The sequence below is a fragment of the Mustela erminea genome, chromosome 8 (assembly GCF_009829155.1).
Source record: "Mustela erminea isolate mMusErm1 chromosome 8, mMusErm1.Pri, whole genome shotgun sequence".
NCBI classification, from domain to species: Eukaryota; Metazoa; Chordata; class Mammalia; order Carnivora; family Mustelidae; genus Mustela; species Mustela erminea.
Window position 1 is genome coordinate 9591246 of NC_045621.1, and position 25723 is coordinate 9616968.

A 25723-nucleotide genomic window follows, 5' to 3' on the forward strand; every position below is an offset into this window, starting at 1 on the left:
TTTGGCAGTATGATGTAGCTATTTTATAGCTAGTGTAATTGTCTTTCAGATTTATAGACAACAATGTTGAACAAAGAGGCATGAAAGAACTCAGAATATAGTACGCACAAGTTTTCTTTAACAAAGAGTACTTTGCAGATTCAGTCAAGCAAATGATGAGTGGAGGGTGAGATGAAAACAGAAATCCTGGTAGAAGTAGTGATAGTAACATTAAGATCCAACTGTGGAAATTATTATTCCAGAACATCATGTTATAAACCTTAGATAATATAATACATTCTAATTGGGAGGTGGGTGCTAATTTTCTAATTTTTTACAACACTGACTTAAAACACACCTTTACAGTTCTTGGCACATAGATGGTAAGGTAAGTAATGGTTTGGGAACATAAAGACACTAAAAATAACATTTATAATTTTTAGTTATTAAGTTATTTTTTTAAGATTTATTTATTTATTTGGGGGGGAAGGGCAGAGGGAGAGAAATTCCAGCAGACTTCTGACTGTGCGCAGAACCCGACGATGTGGGGCCTGATCCCATGACCCTGAGATCATGACCTAGCTGAAATCAAAAGTTGTATGCTTATGGTGCTCTCTGGTGCACTCTGGAAAACAGCATGGAGGTTCCTCAAAATGTTGAAAATAGAGTTACCTTATGATCCAGCAATTGCACTACTGGGTATTTACCTTAAAGATACAAACGTAGTGATCCGAAGGGGCACGTGTACCTGAATGTTTATAGCAGCAATGTCCACAATAGCCAAACTATGGAAAGAACCTAGATGTCCATCAACAGATGAATGGATAAGGAAGATGTGGTATGTATATACAATGGAATACTATGCAGCCATCAAAAGAAATGAAATCTTGCCATTTGCGACGACGTGGATGGAACTAGAGGGTATTATGCTTAGCAAAATAAGTAAATCGGAGAAGGACAACTATCATATGATCTCCCTGATACGAGTAAGTGGAGATGCAACATGGGGGGTTTGGGGGTAGGAAAAGAATAAATGAAACAAGATGGGATTGGGAGGGAGACAAACCAAAAGAGACTCTTAAGGTCACAAACAAATTGAGGGTGGCCGGGGGGAGGGGTGTAGGGAGAGGGTGATGGGGTTATAGACATTGGGGAGGGTATGTGCTATGGTGAGTGCTGTGAAGTGTGTAAACCTGGTGATTCACAGACCTGTACCCCTGGGGCTAATAATACATTATATGTTTATAAAAAAATAAAAAAAATTAAAAAAAAAGTTGTATGCTTAACTGACAGAGCCACCCAGGTAGCCCATGAAATACTTTTGATTTACATATTTGAAGGAAGAATTTGTTAAGATTTTTTGAATTTTTATATGCTTTTAATTAACAGACTATTAGTAATAATACAGGTTGACAGGCAAGCCAGAAGAAAGAAAAACATTTGGTGTCTTACTCTTTCAAGGAGATCAAGTCAGAGATTAGCCTAGTACAGTGAACAGTGGTTTTAGAAATTATTCAGAACTAGTTAGTAAAAAAGTCAAAGATGAAGCATTCTTAGATACCTATAAAAGGGGAAATGCGTGAATAAGTCAAAGAAAAAATGTGCAGCTTCCATGAGGGTCTTAAATATTATTTTTATTTTTATTTTATTTTATTCAAGATTTTATTTATTTATTTGACAGAAAGAAAGAGAGAGACAGCGAGAGAGGGAACACAAGCAGGGGGAGTGGGAGAGGAAGAAGCAGGCTTCCCGCTGAGCAGGCATCCCGATGTGGGGCTCAATCCCAGGACCCTGGGATCATGACCTGAGCGGAAGGCAGACACTTATTGACTGAACCACCCAGGCGCCACTTAAACAAATATTTTTAGAAAAGAAAAAGAAATAAATGTTAAGATGAGACAGTTATAGATAAATTACTTTGAGAGTAATACCTACCTCTGGAACTTCCATCAGAGATAGAGGAGGAGGAACACATCCACCATCTTGTGCAATTTCCACTGGTTGATAAATAACCTCAGAAGGCTGCAGGTATAAGAATGGAGCAGACGAGGCAGGAGACTAAAACAAAACCAGATTTCTAATTCAAATACGATTATTTATTTCAATTAAAACAAATGACTTACCCAACAGATGACAGAAATATTTATTTCATATTTTCCTGAAGTTCTTTACCAGATAGCATAGATGTATCTTGTTACAAATTTCAATTGTGTAGATGTGATTAAAGAACTTTATCACTGGTAAGTATTGAAAGTTCTTAGTGCTTCAGAACTTCTTTTATAAATTCAGAAAATTGTTATATTAAGCTCACTATCAAAGATTGTAATATAATGTACAGTATTTGAGTTGGCATAAACATCTATTCTCAGCTTTGTGACTTCACATGGAAGTGGGAAATGTCATTAAATAGTCTTTTTGGTGGTATACTATTTGTATCAAAAGTTGAGAGATGATTTATTTACTTAGGAACAGAAAACTGAAGAAAAAAAAATGAACTGAAGCAAAATCTGAAGTACAACCGAAGAATGATACATTTTCCCATAACGGTAAAAAGTTATTTTTCATGTTTATATAAGTACTCACTTTTTAAAAGAATGACTTCACTTACATGATCTCATGTGATCTTCACCAAGATCAGGTAAAGAAATTTACAAATGTATGGTATCATTACTTCCATTTTACAAGTGAGGAAGCTAAGAAATAGAGTGATTAAATGAACTGCCAAAGGTATCACAGGTATTAAATAGGAGTATCTCAAATCTCGTTCTCCTGACTTTAATATTCATTCAGTTTTCACAAAAACACTATGAAAAAAGTTAATATTTACCTGAGGAACACCCCACTGCCATTGTCCTGGTAGACACTGTGCAGGGGCCTAAAATGAAAACAAAAACCAAAAAAACCACCCAGATTATAAACAAAGATCAAAACTGGATATCTATGTGCAAAAGAATGAAGCTGGATCCCTAAACCTCAAATTACATACAAAAATTAATTCAAATTGGGTAGAAGGCCTAAATGTAAGAGCAGGAACTATACAATTCTTAGAAGAAAATATGTGTAAATCTTTGTGGGTTTGAATTAGGCAATTAAAAAAATTATGACATGGAAAGCACAAGCAGTAAAGCAACAAAAGAAAAAAGATAAATTGGACTTCATGAAAACTGAAAAACTTTTGTGCCACAAAATAGCACTTGAATACCATCAAGTAAAAATAAACTCAAAATATGGGAGAAAAGATTTACAAATTATATATCTGATAAAGAATGTGCATCTAGAATATATAAAGAAATGTTATAACTCAATAATAAAAATACAAGTAACCCAAATTTAAAAAGAGTAAAAGATATGAATAGATATTTCTCCAAAGAGGAGTGATTACTAATATGTAAGGTTTTTTGGGGTAAAGGTTGATTAAAATGTTCTAAAACTGACTGTGGTATGGTTATACAACTCTGAATTTAGTAAAAAACACTATTGCACATTTTAAAAAGCTGAATTGAATGCTATGTGAATTATATATTAAAAAGCTGTTAAATAAAAGATGGTCAAATTTTTTAAACTTACTGTAAGATGACGCTATGTCAGACTTTTATTAAACTAGTCAAAATAAAAAAATAAAAAATCTTTAAACTAGTTGTATTGTTAGTAACGTCTTATTCTTTAGTTATTTTAGTTAATTTTTTTAAAAGATTTTATTTATTTGACAGAGAGAGAGATCACAAGTAAGCAGAGAGTCAGGCAGAGAGAGAGGGGGAAGCAGGGTCTCTGCTGAGCAGGGATGCTGAGGCAGATGCGGGGCTCGATCCCAGGACCCTGAGATCATGACCTGAGCCGAAGGCAGAAGCCCAATCCACTGAGCCACCCAGGCACCCCATTTTTAGTTAATTTTTAATTAAGTCTTTTTAATTATAAAGAAAAAAAACAAACAGAAAAAAGAGTAAGATCATACCTGGATCACCTAAACTGAATCACTGTGAATTTAGTGCTATTTAAGTTGCTAACAGATGACATCACTGTATTATAATAACCAAGATAATGTGAAGTCTAGGTTCTGTATCCTACATTCAGAAAGGCAGGATGGGGCACCTGGCTGGCTCAGTGGGTTAAGCCTCTGCCATCAGCTTAGGTCATGATCCCTGTCCTGGGATAGAGCCCCACTTTGGGCTCTCTGCTCAGTGGGGAGCCTGCTTACCCCCCACCCCGCCTGCCTGTCTGCCTACTTGAGATTTCTCTCTCTGTCAAATAAATAAAATCTTAAAAAATAGAAAGGCAGAATAATAAATAACCTCTTAAGAAAACATTTTAATAAAAAACTGGAAATAAAATGACTTAAATAGTTTTTAGATAAATGAAGTAACTATCTACTTATGAAGTGAGAAATACGAGATAAGTACTAATTGAACCATGCATTACCTGATTTAACTAACAACTGATAAAGCTACCAATCTTAGAATTTATGAAAAGAACAAAGGAAGATTTTCATCGAAGAGGCAGAATGATGAATATATATCTGAAGATAAATACGGGAGGTGAAATGATTTTTTGTACTATAAAATAGTTATAAATTGGTACCAAAAAAGATTTTGGTAATATTCCTGAGTAATACTGAGGTAACATACTTCCAATTTTATCATTTGTGTCAAGGAGAACACCAGAGTCAGAGTATAAAATTAAACTGTTTTACAAACTTTTAAGAATGTATTTGGTATGTTAAATGAGCTATAGTTGTATGTAATCAGTTAAAAAAGGAGGACCTGGACTGAATGGGGAGCAAGCAGAAAGCAGCCCTATTCTTTCTCATCCCGACACTTTAAAAGCACTGTGTTGACCTGTTTTTCCTTGCCCTAGGATTAAAATTAGGACAAATCATTTTTTGGGGGTGTGGCAGATTCCAAATACTAACTATCTAGATAGGTAGTTTACTGGATTCTTTGGTGATCTCTCTGCTGAGAACTTTTTTTTTTTTTTTTAAGACTTTTATTTATTGAGAGAGAGAGAGACACCGAACAAGTGAGAGCATGAGAGGGGGAGCAGCAGCAGGAGAGGGAGAAGCAGACTTCCTGCTGAGCAGGGAGTCCGACACAAGGTTAGATCCCAGCACCCTGACCTGAGTGGAAGGCGGACACTTAACTGACTGAGCCAACCAGGTGCCCCACACTGCTGAGAACTTCTAACTGCAGTTCTAGCCCTTGATTCTAGAAGTCTACTTCACACAGGTTCTTTCTTTAATGGGATCTCCTTAAAGTTTTTTTGAAAAGGGTCTCTTCTGTGAGATTCACGTCTTGCTCTTGGGACACATAAACCTTTGCTTGTTGTGAGTAGAAGTTCAGCACATTCTCACTGTAGTCTTCTCTCCAGGCTCTGCCTCCGGAGACTAGCCCAGCTTCCTCTTTGGACTTTTTAATTAATTAATTTACTCCCCCTGCCGCCAGCTTCCACAAAAATCCAGAGTCTTTCTTTTTGGACTTTTTTTTAGGAGAGGTCAGATCCAAGTACCATCTCACAAATTTCAGGGGACAAACATTAAGTTTTCTCAGTCATTCTCTGATGTCTTCTTTACTTAGTTGTGAAGAAGGGGACATGCTACAGCATTCTAACAACTTCTTGCAATCTTATCCTCTCCTCATGTGTACTCAAGGTGGGCAATTAGCTAAGGATCCCCCAACTAATTTCACAATATTTGGCTTGTCATATTGAAAGATCTGGTACCTAATGTTCTGTTTTTGGGGCCTCTGCTGAAATATGGAGGTAACTTAGGGAAAGTCATGTATTTTAAATATATGTCATTAAGTTACTTTAGTATACATATTTTAAATATATATATTTTAAATATATGTCATAAAGTTATTTTCATCTTTAGTAAGTGAAACACTTTAGTTTTATATTTAGCATAGTAATAGAATTTACAAATTATTACAAATAAATAATGTAATATAATAATATATGATATACATTAATATATAATAGTAAGTTTAAATCTTAAATTCTATTTAAAATTTAAGGGGAGCTTGGGTGGCTCAGTGGCTTAAAGCCTCTGCCTTCGGCTCAGGTCATGATCCCAGAGTCCTGGGATTGAGCCGCGCATCGCATCGGGCTCTCTGCTCAGCAGGGAGCCTGCTTCCTCCTTTTTCTCTCTCTGCCTGCCTCTCTGCCTATTTGTGATCTGTCGGTCAAATAAATAAATAAAATCTTAAAAACATAAAATAAAATAAAATTTAAACACCACTGTCCTCCCAAAACCCAGTTTAATATTAAAAAGAATTCCAGTAAACTTAACATTTAATCTGGGTCTATTTTAAAAGTTCAAAAGAAAAAAAAAAAAAGAAAAAAATTATCTTCCACAATTCCAGGGGTAGGAAAGAATGTGATTTTATTTTTGAGTGTAATAAATGAGAGATTGGCAAACTTTTTCTTTAAAGGGCCAGAGGGTAAATATTTTAAGCTTTGCAGACCATAATATCTCTGTTGCAACTACTGAACCCTCCCACTATAGTACAAAAGCAGTCATAGACAGTACGTCAACAGGTATTCTTTGTTTACAAAACACCAAAATGGTCTGGCATTATGGCTCCTTTATCCCCAGTCTCCCACAAGAATTAATGAAGAGTGTGGTTAACTAAAAGAGGCTGCCATAATGTGAACCATAATTTATTACTTATTTTAATATGGATTATGTTAAATACAATAGCAAAAAAGTGACACAATGTTAACAATAACATTAAAAAATCAGCCTGTGATTTGGTATGTGTTATCTATATGTTGCTTTGGGAATTGTTTTTAAAAAAATTAAATGTTAGCCAAGGGAGCAAAACCGGCCTCATTACATTTAGTTAAATGAAGAAAACCTGCCATCTTCTTGTATAATATTGTTTAGTTCCCCATAAGAGAAGAAAAAAACCCAACCCAGCATTGTTATCAAGGCTTAACTATCTTTTTTTAATTACGAGAATATCTACATGAGAAAGAATACAATGAAATTTACTGAAAAAGGACTGAGTATTAAAGAGAATTTTCTTTTTAATTTCATGTTTACCTGGTAGTGATATGCAGGTTGCTGATAAACTGGCTGAGCTACCATCACAGGGGAACTAGATATAGAACGTGACTATAAGAGGGAAAAAAATGAGAGATTATTTTAGGCCTAGGCAAAATTCTTTAAAATAGTTTATTATAAAATTTATCCCAAATTGTTACCTAAACCCAATCAACTTATGATCTATAATTGGAAATGTCATTTTCTACCTCTTTTTCATATTATTATTACTAATGCAACTTAAGTCTATTAAAATCATCACAGTATTCCCACTTTGGTTTCATTTTCATGGTAATATTAAAAGACAACCACCAGAAAAATTGCTTTCACCCCAAAGATTATGAAAATATAGTTCTAAGAGAATATTTAAAAGAAAATGGCAGCTGGACTTAAGGTGACAGTGCCTATTTCTATCAAGAGACCAGCAGTAGATAATGCTTACACAACACATAACTGAATGATTAATCATATTTGATTTTGCCACTGATTTTCCACTGCTTACAAATAATTAAATCCTGCTCCTTTGTTATATATTTAAGTCAAATACATTATTTATTAAAGCATTGATCAAATCCTATTTTATTAATTTGATATTTAAATGAATTGATCAATAAACTTCAAGTGATTTCTCCCTGTTTGAAGAAAATATACGTAACACTTCATTATTCAAAGTACTAGAGTAAACACCGAAATAGAGTATTTAAAACCAGACCATTAATAAAGCAGGCAAACTGTATTATAAGATAGGTAAAATTAGCTTTAATGATAGCAATTAAGATTCAATTTCTAACATGGGATCTAACTTTACAGTTTTATTTTAATGTTCACTCCTTCCCCTCCACAAAATGAAGAAAAATATCATAGTTTTACACAATTTTCAGACTATAATATGCTAATAAAATTATATCACAGATTAACATTAGAAAAGAATAATGTAATTTACTATGATACTTATTTTCTATTAGTAGATTAAAGGAGGAAAAAAATCTCAGCAGATATGGGAAAAATTTATTAAAATTCAATATTTTTTCATGATAAATTCAATACTTTTTAATTTTTAACAAACAGAATATGAAATAATTTCCTAATTGATTTGGGGTAGTAATTCTCAATCAGGTGTGACTTTGTCCCCTAAGGGAACATATGGCAATACTTTTGGTTTTTATAGATGTGGGGAGACTAGGACACTGCTTAAACATCCTACCATGCACAGGATTAGCATTCAAGGACACAGAATCATTTGGCCCAAAATATAATAGTGCTGAGGCTGAGAAACCTTGGTTTTGGCTAAGATTATCTTCCAAAACCTACAGTGTGTACATAAATATATACACTATATATATAAAGCTTATATAAGTATATATAAAGCTTAATCATGAATCATTGGACTTGTTTCCTTTTTCAAGAACAAGGTCATGTTATCATATAAATACTACGGCAGAGAAAATGTTGGTACAATAACTCAATGGAGAAAAAATGAGAAAAGAACAGAAAGAAACGTAAGTATACTGAATCATAACTGATTATCTCCATGGAAGTTGTGGAGGGTTTCTGATCAAATGTTAACATTTAAAAAAAGTATTATTGCAAACAGGTCACAACCTATTAGGAAGTATGATTTAAAAAAATACCATCGTAAAAGCAACAAAACCCACAGAGTACCTAAGAATAAATCCAACAAAAGATATATTAAACTGTTTTACAGAGAAAGAAAATTTTATAGACAGATGGAAATAAAAGACCTAAATAAATGTTGTGGATGGTAAAATTCAGTAGTATACCCAAATTAATCTACACATTCAATGCAATTCTAATAAAAATCCAACAAATGCTTTTCACAGAATTGAACAAGCTGGATTATAAAATTTATATTTATAAAAGTAAAGACTTAAAGATAGATGAGAGACTTCTAAAGAAAAAAGTGACAGGACTGCCCAGATTTTAGCACTCATTCTAAAGCAATAGGAATTAACATGGAATTGGACAGGGCAAACACACCAGCAGAACAGAATAGAGAGCCCAGAGGAACAACCCCCCAAATGTGGTATTTCATAGAGGATTCCTTTCAAAATAATGAAAGAGGATGGACTAGTAAACATGAACTCCAGATTTAAGATCTACATGTGAAAAACAGCAATAGTAGAGTATTTTAAAAAATAAAATATAGAATAATACCTATATTGTAATAAGAAAGTATTTTTTTTAATTTAAATTTTTTGTTCTTTTCTTGGAAGTGTTATGTTTTAAAAATAAGATACCAAAAGATGAAACTACTTCCATAAAGGAAAATATTAATACATATGTTAACATTAAAACAAAGAATTAGTGTATAACAAAAAACCCCTGTAAAGTTAATGGACAAACCACACACCAGAAGAACTCACAAAATTCATATAATGAACTCAAGAAAAAGACAAATAACCCCAATAGAAAAGATAAAGGATAAAGGATATGAAGAGGCACCTCACAGAAGAAAAGTGGAATGCCAATAAATACCCGAATTATGTTCAATCTTACCAATGACTAGGAAGATAGGAAAACAAAATACTATTTCATAATAATATTGGCAGAAATTGAAAATTAAAGGATTGGCAGGTTATGGAGAAATTGTAGCTCTCATAAACTGTTAGCTAAAGTATAAACTGGTATACTTTGAAAAGTCATTTGGCAACATTAAGTCAAGATGTGCATATTCTATGATGTGAAATTTTACTTCTCTGCATATATTGCAGCCTAGACCAAAGGAGGAGAATACAAAATCTTTCCAGTGGTAAATGGGCATGAATAGGTTTCGGAGTATTAATTTTTAGATCCTAAATTTCATATGTACTCCTTCCTGATGTGATGTGTCTGTGACTGTGTCTCTGTACCATGTGTCTGTTTTCTTTTCATAAGGTCCTTTCACAATTACCATTCTCCTTCATGATGAAAGGCACACTTCTCACTCATTCTGGATCTATTATAATGTTTTGTTTGGAAATATAAATACCAAAAGGGCATCAAACAAATAGATAGTTCAAGTAGGCAATGCCCTTAAGAAGTGAGAGAAGCAAAGCAAAAAGAGCTTTTATAAGAAATATTAAAGGGGAGATAGTCCTTTATTTCATCCAGAGAACAAAATAAATTATATGGTGGTTATAAGAATACATATTAACTCATTTATTTGAACTTAAAAATAATTAAAAGTTAGAGTTTCCTAATAGAAATGAAGTTTTATTTGACTGACTAGTTTTGTTAACAGAGTTCTAGACGTTTTCAATCTTTTTTCTTTGAGATATAATTGACATATACCCTTATATTAGTTTTATGTATATAGCATACATAATATGTTGTATTCCTAAATTATTTAAAATTATGATAAATTTCAGATATTAACTTAAAAATAAGTATTCATAATTTTTCAGAAAATTTTTAGAGGATATACAAGCAAAAAACCTTGAAGATTACTTTCCTAGACAAACTCTCACATAGTACATACAAGATCTGGATGTTCACTGTGATCTTGATTACAGAAAAAACTTAAAACATCCATCAATAGGGGAATATATACTTATAATATGGAATATTATAAAATATTAAAATAAGTGAATTAGATATACTAGTAACAACACTGTTTAATCTCAAAAACATAATGTTGAATAGAAAAACTGGTTATTTATATAGTGTTAAGAAAATCACCCAAAGCAATACTAACTATTGTTTAAGGATACCTACATTTGTAGTAAAAACCTAAAATGATAGGAAAGATATTATGGTTATATATTCCAAATATGTCTGAAGAGAAAAGGAGGGTAATAAAATGGGGGCAAGAAGACTATACCTGAATTTCTCTTATTTCATTTCTCTTTATTAAAAGAACTTACATAAATATGGCAAAATATTAACATTTATTAAATAAGTGGTAGCTACATGGCTGTTAATTATTATTCATACTTGTCTATGGTTGAAATATTTCAGAAATAAATGTTTTAAAAAATTGATAGAATAGATGGAAACCCTTTTAAGATGAAAATTACTTACAGGCCAAGGTGGTGGGACAGAAGCTACCTCTGGAGTATGAAAATAAGCAACACCATTATGATATGTGTAAGGATATCCAGTTGAAGTCGTTAGATACATTGTTCCAGCTGCTGGCATTATACTGGAACCTAAAGTAAAGATTAAATAATAATAATTAAAATGTTCAGTTTAACTTTTAATAGGGTAATTTCTGAACACTTGATACAATTACAGTAAAAATTGAATGTTGCAAATTAAAAAATTCCAAATGTTGAAGTATTTTTGAAGTATATATTTTCAAACTCACTATCTTAGAACTTTTATTAGCTTAAAGTGAGGAAAAAGAAATAAATTCAATAAAGAATACTAAAAACTCACCAATTTAGATTTTAATAACAATGTGATCCAACACAAGACTTAAAAATTTAAATTATTATCAGCAAGGTCATAAGACCTAAGACCTTAAGACCTAAGGTCTTAAGACCTAAGACCTCAGTTAAGACCTTTATTTGTAAAAGGCCAAAGATGATGAAGGCAGTGAAGTTGGAAAAGATTCCATACTCTCCTAAAGATATTTTGGTTCCATCCTACAAATTCTTTGGTTCTATTACCACAAGCATTCATTGAGACCATGACTTACTTTCCAGCCTCCCTTTACTACAACTGCTGCTTATTGCAAACATGAACACAAATCTTCATGTGTAGTTCTGGGTCCCCATCTCTTTTATCAGATAAAGTTATATATAAACCCTCCCTCCCCCAAAATAAAAGAAATATTTTTTTGTCAAGAGAACACTTGAAAAATTTATATAAGCCAAGTCAGATAAGTACTTAAGTACTTAAGCCAAGTCAATTAAGTACTTGACCAGCAAATTTATGTAAATTACTGGAAAAGGCAACCCTCCTTCCATTATACCAGTAATTCTCAAATTTTAACGTACATTAGAATCACCTTGATAGTTTATTAGGATACAAATTCCAGGGCCACATTAGCAGAGATTTAGATTCAATAAGTCTGGGATAGGGCATTTTGAGAGATTCCAATTGAACTGTTACTGGCTGCAAACCACACCGTGAGGAGCACTGGCCTACCACTTTAAGCAACACTACCACTTCTGAGCTTTTATATTTTCACTATATTTCATCTGTATTGTCACTACTTATTTTAGTGATTCTTAATCTCATCCTTTTGAGAATCTGATGAAAATCATGCATCCTTTTCTGAGGGATATACACATTAAAATTTTTTTTGCACAAATTCAGGAGGTTCATGGATTTCCCTTCAAGATACTCAAGGAACCGCAGGTTTATCTGTTACATAAATAAATAAAATTGAGAAAGTACTATTACAAGGCATTGGTGATACAGCCAAAAGGAAAAAAAAAAAACCTGGACCTGTCATATGAAAGTTACCTTCTGGTGGAGAAAATAGTTATTAGTTTATTACATAATTAATTAATTAAATACAATTTTGATAAATATATTAAGAGGTAGTATAGGGTATTTCATGGGGTAGTATGAACTTTCTAATTATATTTAATTTGTGAAGAAATGATGTTTGGGCTGAGCTTTAAAGAATGATTGGGATGCACCGAGGAGGCTGAGTTGGGTAAGTGTCTGACTGTTGATCTCAGCTCAGGTCTTGATCCCAGGATCATAAGTTCAACCCCACATTGGGCTCCACACCTAATCTTAAAGAAAAAAAAAAAAAAGATTGGGATGGGAATGGGATGGCAAAGGGTGTTCTAGGCAAAGAAAATAATGTATATCAGGAGTATGGTATGTTCTGGAACTGAAAGAAAGCTAGATGGCTAACGTATAGGAAAAAAAGGAAAGAAGAGCTCAAAATAAGCTAAGAATAATATGAAATATACACTTCTGAAAGATCACTCTGGCTGCCTTGTATATGATGGGTCAGAAGGTACAAAAAGTGGATTCAGAAAGACCTGTTAGGGGTGTCTGGGTGGCTCAGTGGGTTAAGCCGCTGCCTTCAGCTCAGGTCATGATCTCAGGGTCCTGGGATCCAGTCCCGCATCGGACTCTTTGCTCAGCAGGGAGCCTGCTTCCTCCTCTCTCTCTGCCTGCCTCTCTGCCTACTTGTGATCTCTCTCTGTCAAATAAATAAATAAAATCTTAAAAAAAAAAAAAAGAAAGACCTGTTAGGAGGCTCATCCAGTAATCAAGGCAAGTGAGGTGGGTAGCTAGGACTAGAATATTGATAATAGAGATGAAACAAGCTAGAGATTTGAAAAAAAATTGAGATAAAAATCCCCCATATCTTATAAGTCTACTTTTATACTTAAAATTTATTTGCAGAAAAGTATAAAGAGCTTTGGAGTCAACTTGGCCTGGATTTGAAGGCTAATGCAACTATTTGGTTAAGTTATTAACCCTATACTTCTCAAATTTACTATTTGAAAGCATTCAGAATGGTGATTTATGTTTTTATTTCTTTAAAGCAATTTACGGGTCATAATATGAACATTACTACTTATACCTACTGCTGGTAATATAGAACTATTACTATATGTTACAGCTTACCTCTTGGAACTAATAAGAAGTATTAACCTATTTAGGGCACTCTTCAGTTATCTTCTAAATTAACAAATAACTAAGTCAAAATTAAACTTGATAACTATTTTTTTAAAAGATTTTATTTATTTGACAGAGAGACACAGAGGGAGAGAGAGAGAGAGCCGGCACAAGCAGGGGGAGTGGAAGAGGGAGAAGCAAGCTCCCTGCTGAGCAGGGATCCCAATGCAGGATTTGATCCCAGGACCCTGAGATCATAACCTGAGCCAAACGCAATCACTTGACCAACTGAGCCATCCAGGTACCCCATAACTGTTAATGTCTCAGTCAAAAGTAGAACAGTACAAAGGAGCACAGCTATTAATTTGTTAACAGGTATACAATAACAACCTAATGTTTTAAACATCCCAATAGACAGTAGGGCACAGTTAAGGAAGAATAAGAAAATTCAGTTACTGATTTTAGGTATCTCCTTCCAGCTAAAGACTACTATAGAGTTCAGTAAATCTTTGGGTAAAATCTAACTGTAAAGATGCCTAATATAATAGAGGAAGAGTGAGAAAACAAGAAGAGTAGAGTGGACAGCATTACAGAAATTTAAGGAAGGCACAACCTTGCCAATTCTTAAAGCTTTAGGAATTGCTCCTTCATAATTATAACATATCTGGTTGGGCTACAGTACCTACCATTGCAACTAAAGTTTCTGATATTGGTTCTATATTCTTACTTTCAGTATCTTCAATTTCTAATTTTATTTATTTATTTATTTGACAGAAAGAGACAGATCACAAGTAGGCAGAGGCAGCGGGAGAGAAGGTGGGAAGCAGGCTCCCTGCTGAGCAGAGAGCCTGCTGCAGGGCAAGATCCTAGGACCCTGAGATCATGACCGGAGCTGAAGGCAGAGGCTTAACCCACTGAGCCACCCAGGCACCCCTCTTCAATTTCCAATTTTAAATTACTTTTCTAATTAGAAAAGTTTCTAATTAATAATTAGAATAATTATTATTACCAAAATAATTCTAATTACCTTTGCAATTTTAAATTGTATTTTTATGTAGAAGCGTTTTCCTTTAAAGATGTCACTATATGCAATATTTGTAAACACCATTATTTGTGTAAAATTTTCTCTGCCCCTCCAAAATCTAACATATATTAATTTTGGTAAGAAATATTCATTTGATCACCAACTTTGCTAAAATAACTTTATTAAATGAAAGAAACATGATATTTTAATTAAGTTCTTCAAAAAAAGTAATATTTCAAAAAAGAACCCATGCAAAAACACTGAAAAATACATTAGTTCTCAATACATACGAGGGATTCCTACTTGTTGTTTTCTTATTGCTGGACCAATGTTCAGTTTCTTATCCTTATAATTAAGTTTTTCAGCCTAAAATAAGAAAAAATTATTTTATTATCTTGGTACTACTATTTTACAAAACCATTAATGAAAAATTAGTGAGAAACAATTTTTAAAATTCAGACTATAACATTTTTTGAAAGCAGCCAGAATACTGGAAAGAACAAAGTCTTTGGATATTTAAAGATCTGGGTTTGAATTTTGGTTCCGATGGTCTGACCCCAGTTCTTTAATTGGAATACAGTCAGTCCTCTATTCATAGATCCCGTATTTGGGAATTCACCTATTCATTAAAGTTATTTGTAACCCCCAAAGCAAACTTGTGGCAATTTAAGCAGTTACTAGTGGACATGAGCAGTGAGGTGAAAATTTTGAATTGCCTGACATACACAGTCCCAGGCTGAGGTCAAATAAGGCAACACTCTGTCTTCTTGTCTCAGCTCTTAAAAAAGAGTCGTTTCATGTTGTTTAGTGCCAATTTTTTTTGTATTTTTGTATTTTATGTTGGTGATTTTGCTATCTTTTTTTTTTTTTTTTTTTAAATTTTGCTATTTAAAATGGCCCTCAAGTGTAGTGTTAAAGTACTGGCTAAGTTCCTAAGCACAAGAAGACTGTCATTTGCCTTGCTGAGAAAATATTTTAGATGGGCTTAATTCAGACACGAGTTACAGTGCTGTTGGCCAGGAGTTCAATGTTAGTCAATCAACAATATATATTTAACATGATGTCTTTAAACAGAAACACACACAAAACAAAGTTATGTATTCACTGGTTGGTTGGTTAATGTAAACAGAAACTAGTGGGAACTTTGTATTTCTTCTAGGAAGAACAGTCAGTATTTGCTAACTGAATGTTCATGGTGACTTTATAAAACACAACTATTAAAAATAATGATCAGCTGCATGTGATTTAATAAAGTATAATTCAAACTCTATTTATTCCTAAAAAATAAAATGTAACATTTGTCAGATTTAAAGTTGTTACACTGAACTGCAGGCTATAGATTTTTTCTTAGCTTATGTAAATTTTTCAGAAAGGAGGGAATAATCTCAGATAATTTCACTCTAGGTATCCATGTTTGTTGTGCTGTTAGTAATTCAAAGTGCTATTAACACTACAGAAAACATATATTCCCAAGTTCTTAGTAAGCAAATAAAGTAAAAAATTATATTATAACTTTGCAAACATACTCATGCAATGATTTGGAATGTTTTTCTGTAGATAAAATTTCTGTTTAATCTTTTAAAAAAAAGATTTAATTTTTAAGTAATCTCTACATCCAATGTGGGGCTCAAACCTACAACCCCAAGATCAACAGCTGCACACTCTACCAACTGAGTCAGTCAGGAGCCTCTGTTTAATCTTTTTTTATTCAATTTTTTTTGAGACCAATGTCAATCTTGAGATGCAAATAAGTTAAAAATATTTTTCTAGCAATTAATCATTGTATTGGAAAGCTAATAATAAAAAAGTATCCTAAAGGATTAGTTTCAAAGAAGTTCCAAAAAACAAAGTTAAATACATCAAAAAAATCTCACCTCTTGTAAAATTTTTTGTGCATCTTCTTGTGTCTCAAAAGTGACGAAACCATACCTAAATAAATATATAAATTATTTTCTTAGAACATTATATTAGAGTTATATTAAAATTAAATTTCTTTTTAAGAATGGGCCACTGTAGGAATGAGCGGTTTTCTATGGTGCACCACCATGCAAAATTTAAGAGAATCCTTCAGAGCATAACACTGTGACCTCTTCCTAGAGTCAAGGCACTAAGAGGAAAAAAAACCCAAACAAACCCAGGATCTTAAAACAGTTTCAGATCTGAGCTGTATACAAATCAGGAAAGCATGAAGGATTCATGTTCTAGCTTACAAATTAGGATATAATAAATTTTAGTACAGAGCAATAATCCCTTTTAAAATAATAGAAATTTAGCTTAAATAGGAATCAGAGTAGGAAAAAAAACAACACATAAAATTTTTTTTTTCTTTTTTTTTTTTTTTAGTGTGAACTCAACAGAACCAACATTTATTGAAAACATAGTATTGCTAAAAGTAGTATGGATAATGTGGGAACTTCAAAGATTAACCACATAATTTATTTGCTTTCAAGAATATTGAAAGGGGGTAGATATAGATATAGTTACGGATAAAAACATATACATATCACAAAGTGTAATTTGCTGTTGACCATCAAAGTGTTTTAATTTTGTATAACAAAGAAGCAACTGATGAGGTGCCTGGGTGGCTCAGTCAGCGAAGCATCTGCCTTTGGCTCAGGACATGATCTCAGCTCCATGTCAGGCTCCCTGCTTAGTGTGGAGCCTGCTTCTCTCTCTCTCCCTTTGCCCATCTCCACCTCCCATTGCACTAGTTCTCTCTCTCACTCTCTTGATCTCTCTCTCAAATAAATAAATAAAATCTTTAAAAAGGAGAAAAAGCAGCAGATTTTATATGTGAAAATGAGTATATAGATACATTATTTATTATTAGTACATATAAACTGATAATGCAATTATTAGTGTTTTTCAAATATAAATCAATTAAAAATGTGTACATCCTAGATTTTATATCTGCTTTTTATATATAATTGTTACTTTCAAAGTACAATTCGTATAATGTTCAAGATACAAATACATTATGTATGCAACATCCAAAAAGCCAAAGAAGACAAAAAGATATGAAAGAAATAAAAGGTATATCCCGCCAGCATAATTTCAATTTAGATAACTTAAGGAAACTAGAGTAGTGTTAAATATTTTGACTGCTATTTTGATTCATAATTACTCTGTTGTATAAAAAGTTTATTTTTTTAAACAAAGGAATTTCTTTTTCTACGTGCCCAAACATTAAACAAGGGCTAATAGTTTTATGCTAATTTTTTTGTAGAACACATACACCACCCAGTGGAAAAGGCATAAAATACAGTATACATCTCTATGTGTTTTTCAATGGCTAAAAAAAGGATATTACCAAAATATTGAGAATTCTATTAACCATATACAAGAGGTACAATCTCACTTCATCCTAATACTGTTTGTCAGTCTGAGGAAGTATCTCAATTGCTTAAAAATAACCTCTCTGCAGAATCCCATCTCTTCCAAAGTGCTTATCTGACATACTTGAATGAGGTTTTCCACTAGTATAATTTTCTTTCCACCTCACTGGTCCTTTCTCTTCTGTCTATTCATGTATGTCCTGCCTCTCCTTCAAGAAAACACAGTCCTTCACTGATCTCCACTGTCTTACCCATTTTCTTTAACTTTGTTGTCAAACTTCTTGAGTACACTATGTAAACTATCTCTTTCTTCTCTGAAATTTGGCTTTTGCTTATACCAAGCCACTGAAACTGCTCTAAGGTCATTAGTGATTTTTAGACAAATCCTACTGATTTCTTCCCAGTTTTCATTCTCTTTGATTTGGCAATTAAAAATCATTCTCATTAAAATTGTATTTCTCAGGTTAGTTCTCTAGGTATCTGAGGCAAAACCTACAGATATTCCTTTGTGTCAGCTTTTTTCAAATAAAGCTTTCTCTAGTCTAAAGCAAGCATACAATTCTAAAAGTATCTGATTTCTTTAGCTTCTGGTTCCTTAGCTGCTGTACATTACTCAAAATTAAAAGCTTGCTACCTAACATTGAATGACCCCTCAGCCCATGCAAGAATAACATCCCAACAAATTAAGGAATGTTACTATGTTACCCCTCCCTCCAAAATACACACACCCACACCAAATGGAAGATTAAAGATAGGAAGAAAAGAAGAGGGTATGAGATTCTCTTTTAAAAAAATGGAATCAAAGTAAGTGAGTATATAAAACCTAGTAATCCAATAAAAACACAATTGTTAATTCTATGTACTTTCTATAGTGATACTAACCCTTTGGACACTCCAGCTCTGTCATTTACAATCTTCACTTCTTTTACAGACCCATACTGGGAAAAAAATTTTCTTAAATCATTTTCATTTGTCTAATGGCATAAAAGAAACACACAAAAAATATTTTTAATTGCTAAAAAATGAAACAAGTCTTATGCTTGTTTTGGAGACAGAAAAGATTATAAGCAAATAGTAGTATGAATATAGGAATGTCTCTTAGCATTAAAACAGTACACAAACCACTAAGTTATTAGAAATCAATGTAAATACATTGCTTTATGCAGTAATCATGTTGTTAAACTATTCAATCAATAAAAAATTTTTAAGCTGAATTACTTTATAACTACAAAGAAAGTACACTAATATTTAGATGAATTCTTTTTGGTCAGTTTAAAAAATAATTTAAATTAGGCACGCTGTAACCTATAGCAATGGCATAGTACTATTGGTTCTTTTGGCCCAGAGAGGCTCATGATTATGGCAGTGGAACAAGGATTTTGGTATGTACCAGTCCCTCTATTTTAATCAGCTGTCTCCATAAAGAATGAGGTCTTAGGAAAGGAGTATTTCCAAAATTACTTGAACTCAGTTTGTGATACCAGTGAAGTGACTACAAGATTTAAAGTTTAGATAATTTATCTGTACTCAATATACATTTTGACTAAATAATGACATTATGATTCAAAATAAAATAAAATAAAATCTGAGTCATTCAAAATAAAAATCTGAGTCATTATTAGACTATAGTTATAGACAAGATAGTTACAAAGATGGTTTTAATTGAAATAGTCTCTTAATAGACTCATATCACCTTTACCTAGAGTAGTCACACTAAATTCACTGTAGTTTCATTTTCTGGCTCAGGTATAACTATGCCATGGGGAACTTTAAATATCTCTAGAAAAAAATTTTCTTTAGATAACACAGAAAAAGACATGCCCAATAGAAGGGCTATGCCTCTTGAGTTCCTCTGCTACCTCACTACTTACATCCATTAGCAGCTTAGCTGATATCCTAAAGCTGCTAAACTGGATAATAACAAATACTGAGTTAATCTAAGAATAATAAATATCTCTTATTTCAATAAACTGAAAATGGAATCAATGCCAGAATAAGAATTTTTATTAGAGATTTGAATGCAAATTAATTCAAACTATTCTCTGATAGAAGAAACACAAGTTCAATTTTGCAACTCTACTTCTTAGTTGAAAAATAAGGAGACAGGAAGTTAAGATGATTAAGTATGAAGAAAGAGGAGCTATAAGCTTCTAAAAAGAATTATTTTAAAAAGTTTGACACAGCTTCCTACTAAAGTAAACTATTTCCTTGTTGGCAATTGTCTGGTTTTGGAAAAGGGATAAGAACCAGGGAGGGGACCCTAGCAATTATCTGTAAATTATAACTGCACTGTAACAATGGCCTCCAAAGTTCATAATGTAGTTGACAGAATTCAGTAACCTAGAATAATCTAGTCATACAAATGCTCCCATTTATTGAGGATTTATTTTAAAAATATACTATTTGTAACAAATTAATTTTGAACATGAATAGTCAACTTGAGTATTTATGGTCAGCCATTACTATTTTCCACAGAAACAAAAAATATTTAAAAAAATAAACATTTCATTAGAAATAATTTTTCTTTATTTTTAGTGAACCAATTACATACTTGCTTAATAATCATTATTCTGACAAAAACAGTAAGTGTAATATTTCTCTGGAGCAGAAAAAAAATAATTTCATCCAAATTGTAAAAGGTTGATTACAGGGAAATAGTAATAAATTTCATACCCTAATGGCACAAGCATTTTTTTAAATTAGGAAAAACAACTATGCCTGTAATTTCTAGCATATAAAGTGGAAGCTTGGAAATGCTTCTATATATCCGCTTGGAAAGAAGGATATTCTACTTAAAATAGCCATGCAGGCCTTTCCCATAGTTGTTTACTACTACTCCCAAATAGTGCTGAAAAACAACTAACAACAACAACAACAACAAACTAAGCCTCTCTGAAACAGTGAAATGGCTCATTACCTAATTAAAATATATTAATGTTAAGATGTTTTATTCTGACAAGGTCACAGGTCTTTTATTGGTGACCAAATTCTGAATTAGGTGGCAGAAAGCAATTTGTAAAAGATGTAAGTTCAGATTACTTAGCAGGAAATTGAGAATAAAATTGGGATAAAGAAACAGGATTTCATAAGACTAAATTTTGTGGTTTTTTTTTTTAAAAGTATTGAATCTTTTTTAAAATTATAGTCATGCATTATTTGGTCTATTGGAGTACTATGTAATAAAATATAATTAGTATGGTATGGTGAAATAAAGAATATGAAACTATGAGTCGGAATACTGTGATTCTAGTCTTCACTCTGTCACTAAGAAGCTGGGAGCGTACAGATATATCAATGAGCCTCAATTTCCTTGTATGTGAAATTGGACAATTATATATGTTGCATTCAACCTACATTGTTATTGAAAAGATTCTTTATAATAAGACAAAGTGAAACCTAGTAATCATTATGCAATTAGTAAATAAGATTATTTTTTCAGTTGTACCAAGTATTTCTGAGAAATAAAGTAACTTCTAATACAAAAAAAATACACTACATTGCATGCATAAATAGGTACCTTAAAGTCAATTCCTCCTACAAAGATGCGATTAGGGATCACTGTTCCATATCTTGGGGCACTTGTTGGGTTATTCAAAGGCACAGGTGACACAGGATTAGGGGATGGAGATAATGAATCTGTTTGCGTCTGATTTGATGTTTGCTGTAAAATAAAATTCTTTTAAACTTTTAGCATTGGGTATAAGTTTTGATGCAGACTGAAAACATATATCCATCAAAAAGATGAGTCATTTAAGCAAAATGTAATATTTTAGACTTTAATTTTATGTTAATATTATAAAGATTAGAGTTAGAACTAATACTTTTTGGAGCAACAAAAACATGGGAAATATAGAATTTGTTCCACTACAGAGAAAATCTTAAATATTAAAATATATTATTTAAATATACTCATGTTGTTATTAAGTATACTATTTAAGTATTATAGATTTTGAGGAATATTAAATTCAAAAGGAAGTTTGAGAAAGAGAAAAGTAGCCCAAGACATTTGGGGACTGGCTTGGTTCTGGTGGTGGTAGGAGTTGGCCTGGAACTTACAGTAAGGTTGTGGCGTTCTCTTCTTAACAGACATTAGGCAAAGTTATTCTGTGTGATGAATCACCATAAAAAATACACCATTCCTAAAAATATATGTTTATAAAAAAATACACCATTCCTTAATCATATCTGAACCCTGACAAAAACAAAAGCATTGTCCAAACCACAAAAATGACCAAACATCCTTCTATCCTGGCTGATATGTGTAATTGCTCCTTCTTTGTCAATCACAGATTTGGCCTCCATCTATTTTTCTTAACCTTCTAAATAAAAATGAACATACCCAATCATAGAATTACTCCCACTTTCTGACAATATGTACTTCAGAGTAAAGCCCTTCTTCCTTAAATATTCTCTAAAAACAGCTTAACACATGCCTAAACCCCATAGTAAATTCTTTTCTAACATCCTCTTACCTAGAGGCTTCATGATGTATGCTCTTCCTTGTGTCAACAGTTCAATAGACCCAACATTACTTAACTACAGCTATGTTCCTGGTAGTCTTTGGTGAAAGGGCACTGATGAGTCAGTCAATAAACTCTGACATTCAAGTTCGCCATATTTAGTTCTAAAGTCACATTTTTAAATTTGAAGATCAAACTGATTTTGTAAAAAAAAAAAAAAGTATATACATATAACTCATAGTTATAAATCTGTATACTAAAGAGCTGAGCTCAGGGGTGCCTAGGTGGCTCAGTGCCTTCGGCTCAGGTCATGATCTCAGGTTCCTGGGATCAAACCCCGCAAAACTGGGCTCTCTGCTCTGGGGGAAGCCTGCTTCCCCCTCTCTCTCTGCCCGGCTCTCTGTCCACTTGCGATCTCTCTATCAAATAAATAAATTAGATCTTTAAAAAAAAAAAAAGAACTGAGCACAGTACATGTATGTTCACAATGCTACGTTGGGGGCCTAATTTAGATTTTAATAAATATATATTAACATGTAAGCCTTTGTACAATGGCAAGATGGTAGACTCAATGTATATCTGAAAAAAAAAAAAGACTTGAGAATAGGATTTTGAAGAGAAACCAATTAAGCACTTGCTAATTACTCTCCTTCTGGGAACACTTAACCAACTTCTGAGACAGTCTAACATACTAAATGAGAGCTTCAAAAAGCTTGCAGTTCATAATATCAATTCTCTGAGAAACAAATACAAGAAAATTAATCTCTAACTTAGGTAATGGAGTTGTTCTTTTTCATATTTGCTCTCCTCTCTCACTTCATTGGCCAATAAAACCATAACCCCTAATCTCTTCAAGATATACTGAGAAATGACTAGGCCAGTAGTGATTATGGGGTTGTAGGCTGGATCTTATTGGGCTCTATTCTGCAACTAGTATTAAGGGAGGAACAAACAACACATATTCCCAGTATAAGGGAGTTCATAAAGACACCTATTAAACCACCCAAAAGTTATCCCATTTAATAATTGCTGTGTTGTAGTTTCCATCGAAAGAAACTGGAATCCAGTCGTAACAGCATGCTCTCTAGGGAATGACTCTGTAGTGCAAAGGATAGATGATCTGGGGATGCTTAGTTTTATTTTTCTACCAGGTATTTGCATTGCTAGAGATAACAGCATATCTCTAGTAGATATAATCTTGTCTCTGTTTACAGAGAGTAGAAATTACGTATTTGCAAAATTAAAAAAAATCAGTCTTTATGAAAGTTTCTTCTTAAAAACAAAATGAGTTCAACATATGAACTTGTTTGTTCTCCAATTTGTTTAGAGTTAATTCCATTATTTTTCCTTGAGAGAGATGACATGAACAGAAGTGAAAAGAGTGCTTTATTTCCTACTTTGAGAAACTAGTTAAATGATACCCAGGAAGAAAAAACATCAACTTTCCCAGACTATTCACTTCGTTCTCCAGTTTCTAAGACTCCTGCTGTACTGGGAGTTCCAACTGCCTCATTTTTCTTACCACTTATCACTTTCCAACATGCTATATAATTTGTGTTTATTGTCTATCACTTTCCACGGTAGTGCAATGTTCATATTTCTGCCTGTTTTGCTCACTCAGCGTCTGAAGTAAAGCCGGTACGTAGGAGGTGTTCAATTAATATTTGTGGAACAAAAGAATAAACGAATGAATCATTTCTTCCTGCTCATGATATCCCAATCTTTAGGCTGAGGTTTAAGAACATGCCTAGAAAAATAGCCTAGAAAATTTTTTCTAGGCAACAAGGTTCAAGCAAAAGCAACATCTGAATTCCTTCGAGAAGGCTAGCGATGCATGGTGTTGAACAACAAAGAAAGCCTCAGATTCCACTGGCAATAATTTTGCAAGTGTATGGCAAGCACTTAGGTGCTGTTATTTGGTTAGAAGTAAGGGTTCTTGGCTTAGCAAAACTTCCAACGCTAATTAAGAATTTCCCCCTAAAGAAATGTGCCCTTACTGACTTCTTCCCTTGAGAATTAACCTCGGAATCTATCATCCACTTTGCCAACGAAGACAACAGGAAGAGGGCGGGCTAACCGTCGCGGTCACAGCCTCGGCGCTCCGTCCCCTCCGAGGCCAGCAAGCCGAGGCGCTGGGGGATATGGCCGTGGCGACAACTTCCTCGGGTTCTCGCGGGTCATCGTGAACTTGGGCACTGACACGAGGGTCCACCCCCTCCCCACCAAAGTGCGGGAGGGAAAAGAAAGCCAGCCAGCGAGAAATTTTGTCCCGCAAGCCCGCCAGCAGCAGTGGCGGGAACCCTCAACGGCACCGGCCCGGCGTCGGCCTCGAGCGCGGGCAACTCCTCGGCCGCACGTGGCGCGTGCTGATTGGCTGCCGGCCGGGTGGGGTGGGGTGGGGCACGGCCGCGCCTGGCGCCGCCCCTGCCTCGGAGGCTTAGGCCTCTCCGGCCTTCCCTGGCTCCCCGCCCCCTTCCCCCGCCCCCCACGGGGCCCTGAGGGGCTCCAGCGCACACAGGGTGTTGGAGTGTCTGGGTCCGTCGTGGGCCACGGTGCCCCTCCCCTCCCCCCAGGTCTCTCAGGCCTTCCGGTCTCCACCGAGACGCGGCGTCCGCCGCCCTGGCAACCCCTCGCGGTGGGCGGCCGGGGAGTCCCGCCGCAGCGAGCGTCGAAGACGCCGCGCAGCCCAGTTTGGGCGGGAAAGCTGTTGCTCCGGCCCAGCGCCGCCTGCTGCACGGGACCCGGCCCCCCGCCGACTCCCGAAGCCTCCCGGCCTTTTCGGAGGTGGCCCCGCCGGCCTACACCCGGCCCAGGCCCGGCAGTCCCGCCTTCCCGACCCCACGACACGACCGGACGGGGCCTGCAGGCCGGGCCGCTCTTCGCGCTGGTCGACGGGGCATCCTGTCCGCGTTTCTTCCCGACAAAATAGTGGGCATCTGGGCCCTCGACCTCGGTCTTCAGCCCCTGCGGACCCGAGTCCGCGTGGCTCCTTACCCGCGCCATCCCGGGGCCGGAGGCCCGGCCTGCTGTACTCACCGCCCCGGACTCGGTCTCCATCTTCCTCCTCGCGCTTCAAATGCGAGGGCGAGGAACGGAAACCCGAGGTCTGAAAGCACCTTCACACCACGGAAGCAACACCACGACTCCCGACAGACGCTCCCCCTGGCGGCGACGGCGGCACTGGCAGCTGCAGCGGCGCAGGCTCGGACCCGGGGCCTGAACCCGCCACCCGGGGGGGTGGGGAGGAGCAGCGACGTCGCCTCAGGCGGCGGGGCGGGCGGGCGCCGCAAGCCGGGGAGCGACGCGGGCGGGCGGTTTCGGCTGGGGCCGGCGTCGCCGAGCTGGGCCGTCTGAGGGG

At 34.9% G+C, this 25723-nt stretch overlaps 1 protein-coding gene across 3 annotated transcripts in view; it reads right to left on the reverse strand.

Annotated features, from left to right (window-relative positions):
* BOLL (boule homolog, RNA binding protein) overlaps positions 1-25577 on the reverse strand; it is a 51176-nt gene extending 25599 nt beyond the window's left edge. For 2 of the 3 annotated variants that reach the window (XM_032354304.1, XM_032354305.1), the window contains exons 1-9: positions 25360-25577; positions 21423-21566; positions 18788-18879; positions 16445-16499; positions 14861-14936; positions 11036-11163; positions 7016-7087; positions 2807-2854; positions 1915-2037 (exon numbers count right to left, since the gene is read on the reverse strand). In XM_032354304.1, the coding sequence (XP_032210195.1) occupies positions 1915-2037; positions 2807-2854; positions 7016-7087; positions 11036-11163; positions 14861-14936; positions 16445-16499; positions 18788-18879; positions 21423-21566; positions 25360-25422 (801 nt within the window). In that variant the 5' untranslated portion in view covers positions 25423-25577. The remainder of the gene's footprint in view (positions 1-1914; positions 2038-2806; positions 2855-7015; positions 7088-11035; positions 11164-14860; positions 14937-16444; positions 16500-18787; positions 18880-21422; positions 21567-25359) is intronic. The other variant, XM_032354306.1, reaches the window with a different exon arrangement.
* Positions 25578-25723: the final 146 nt, after the last annotated feature.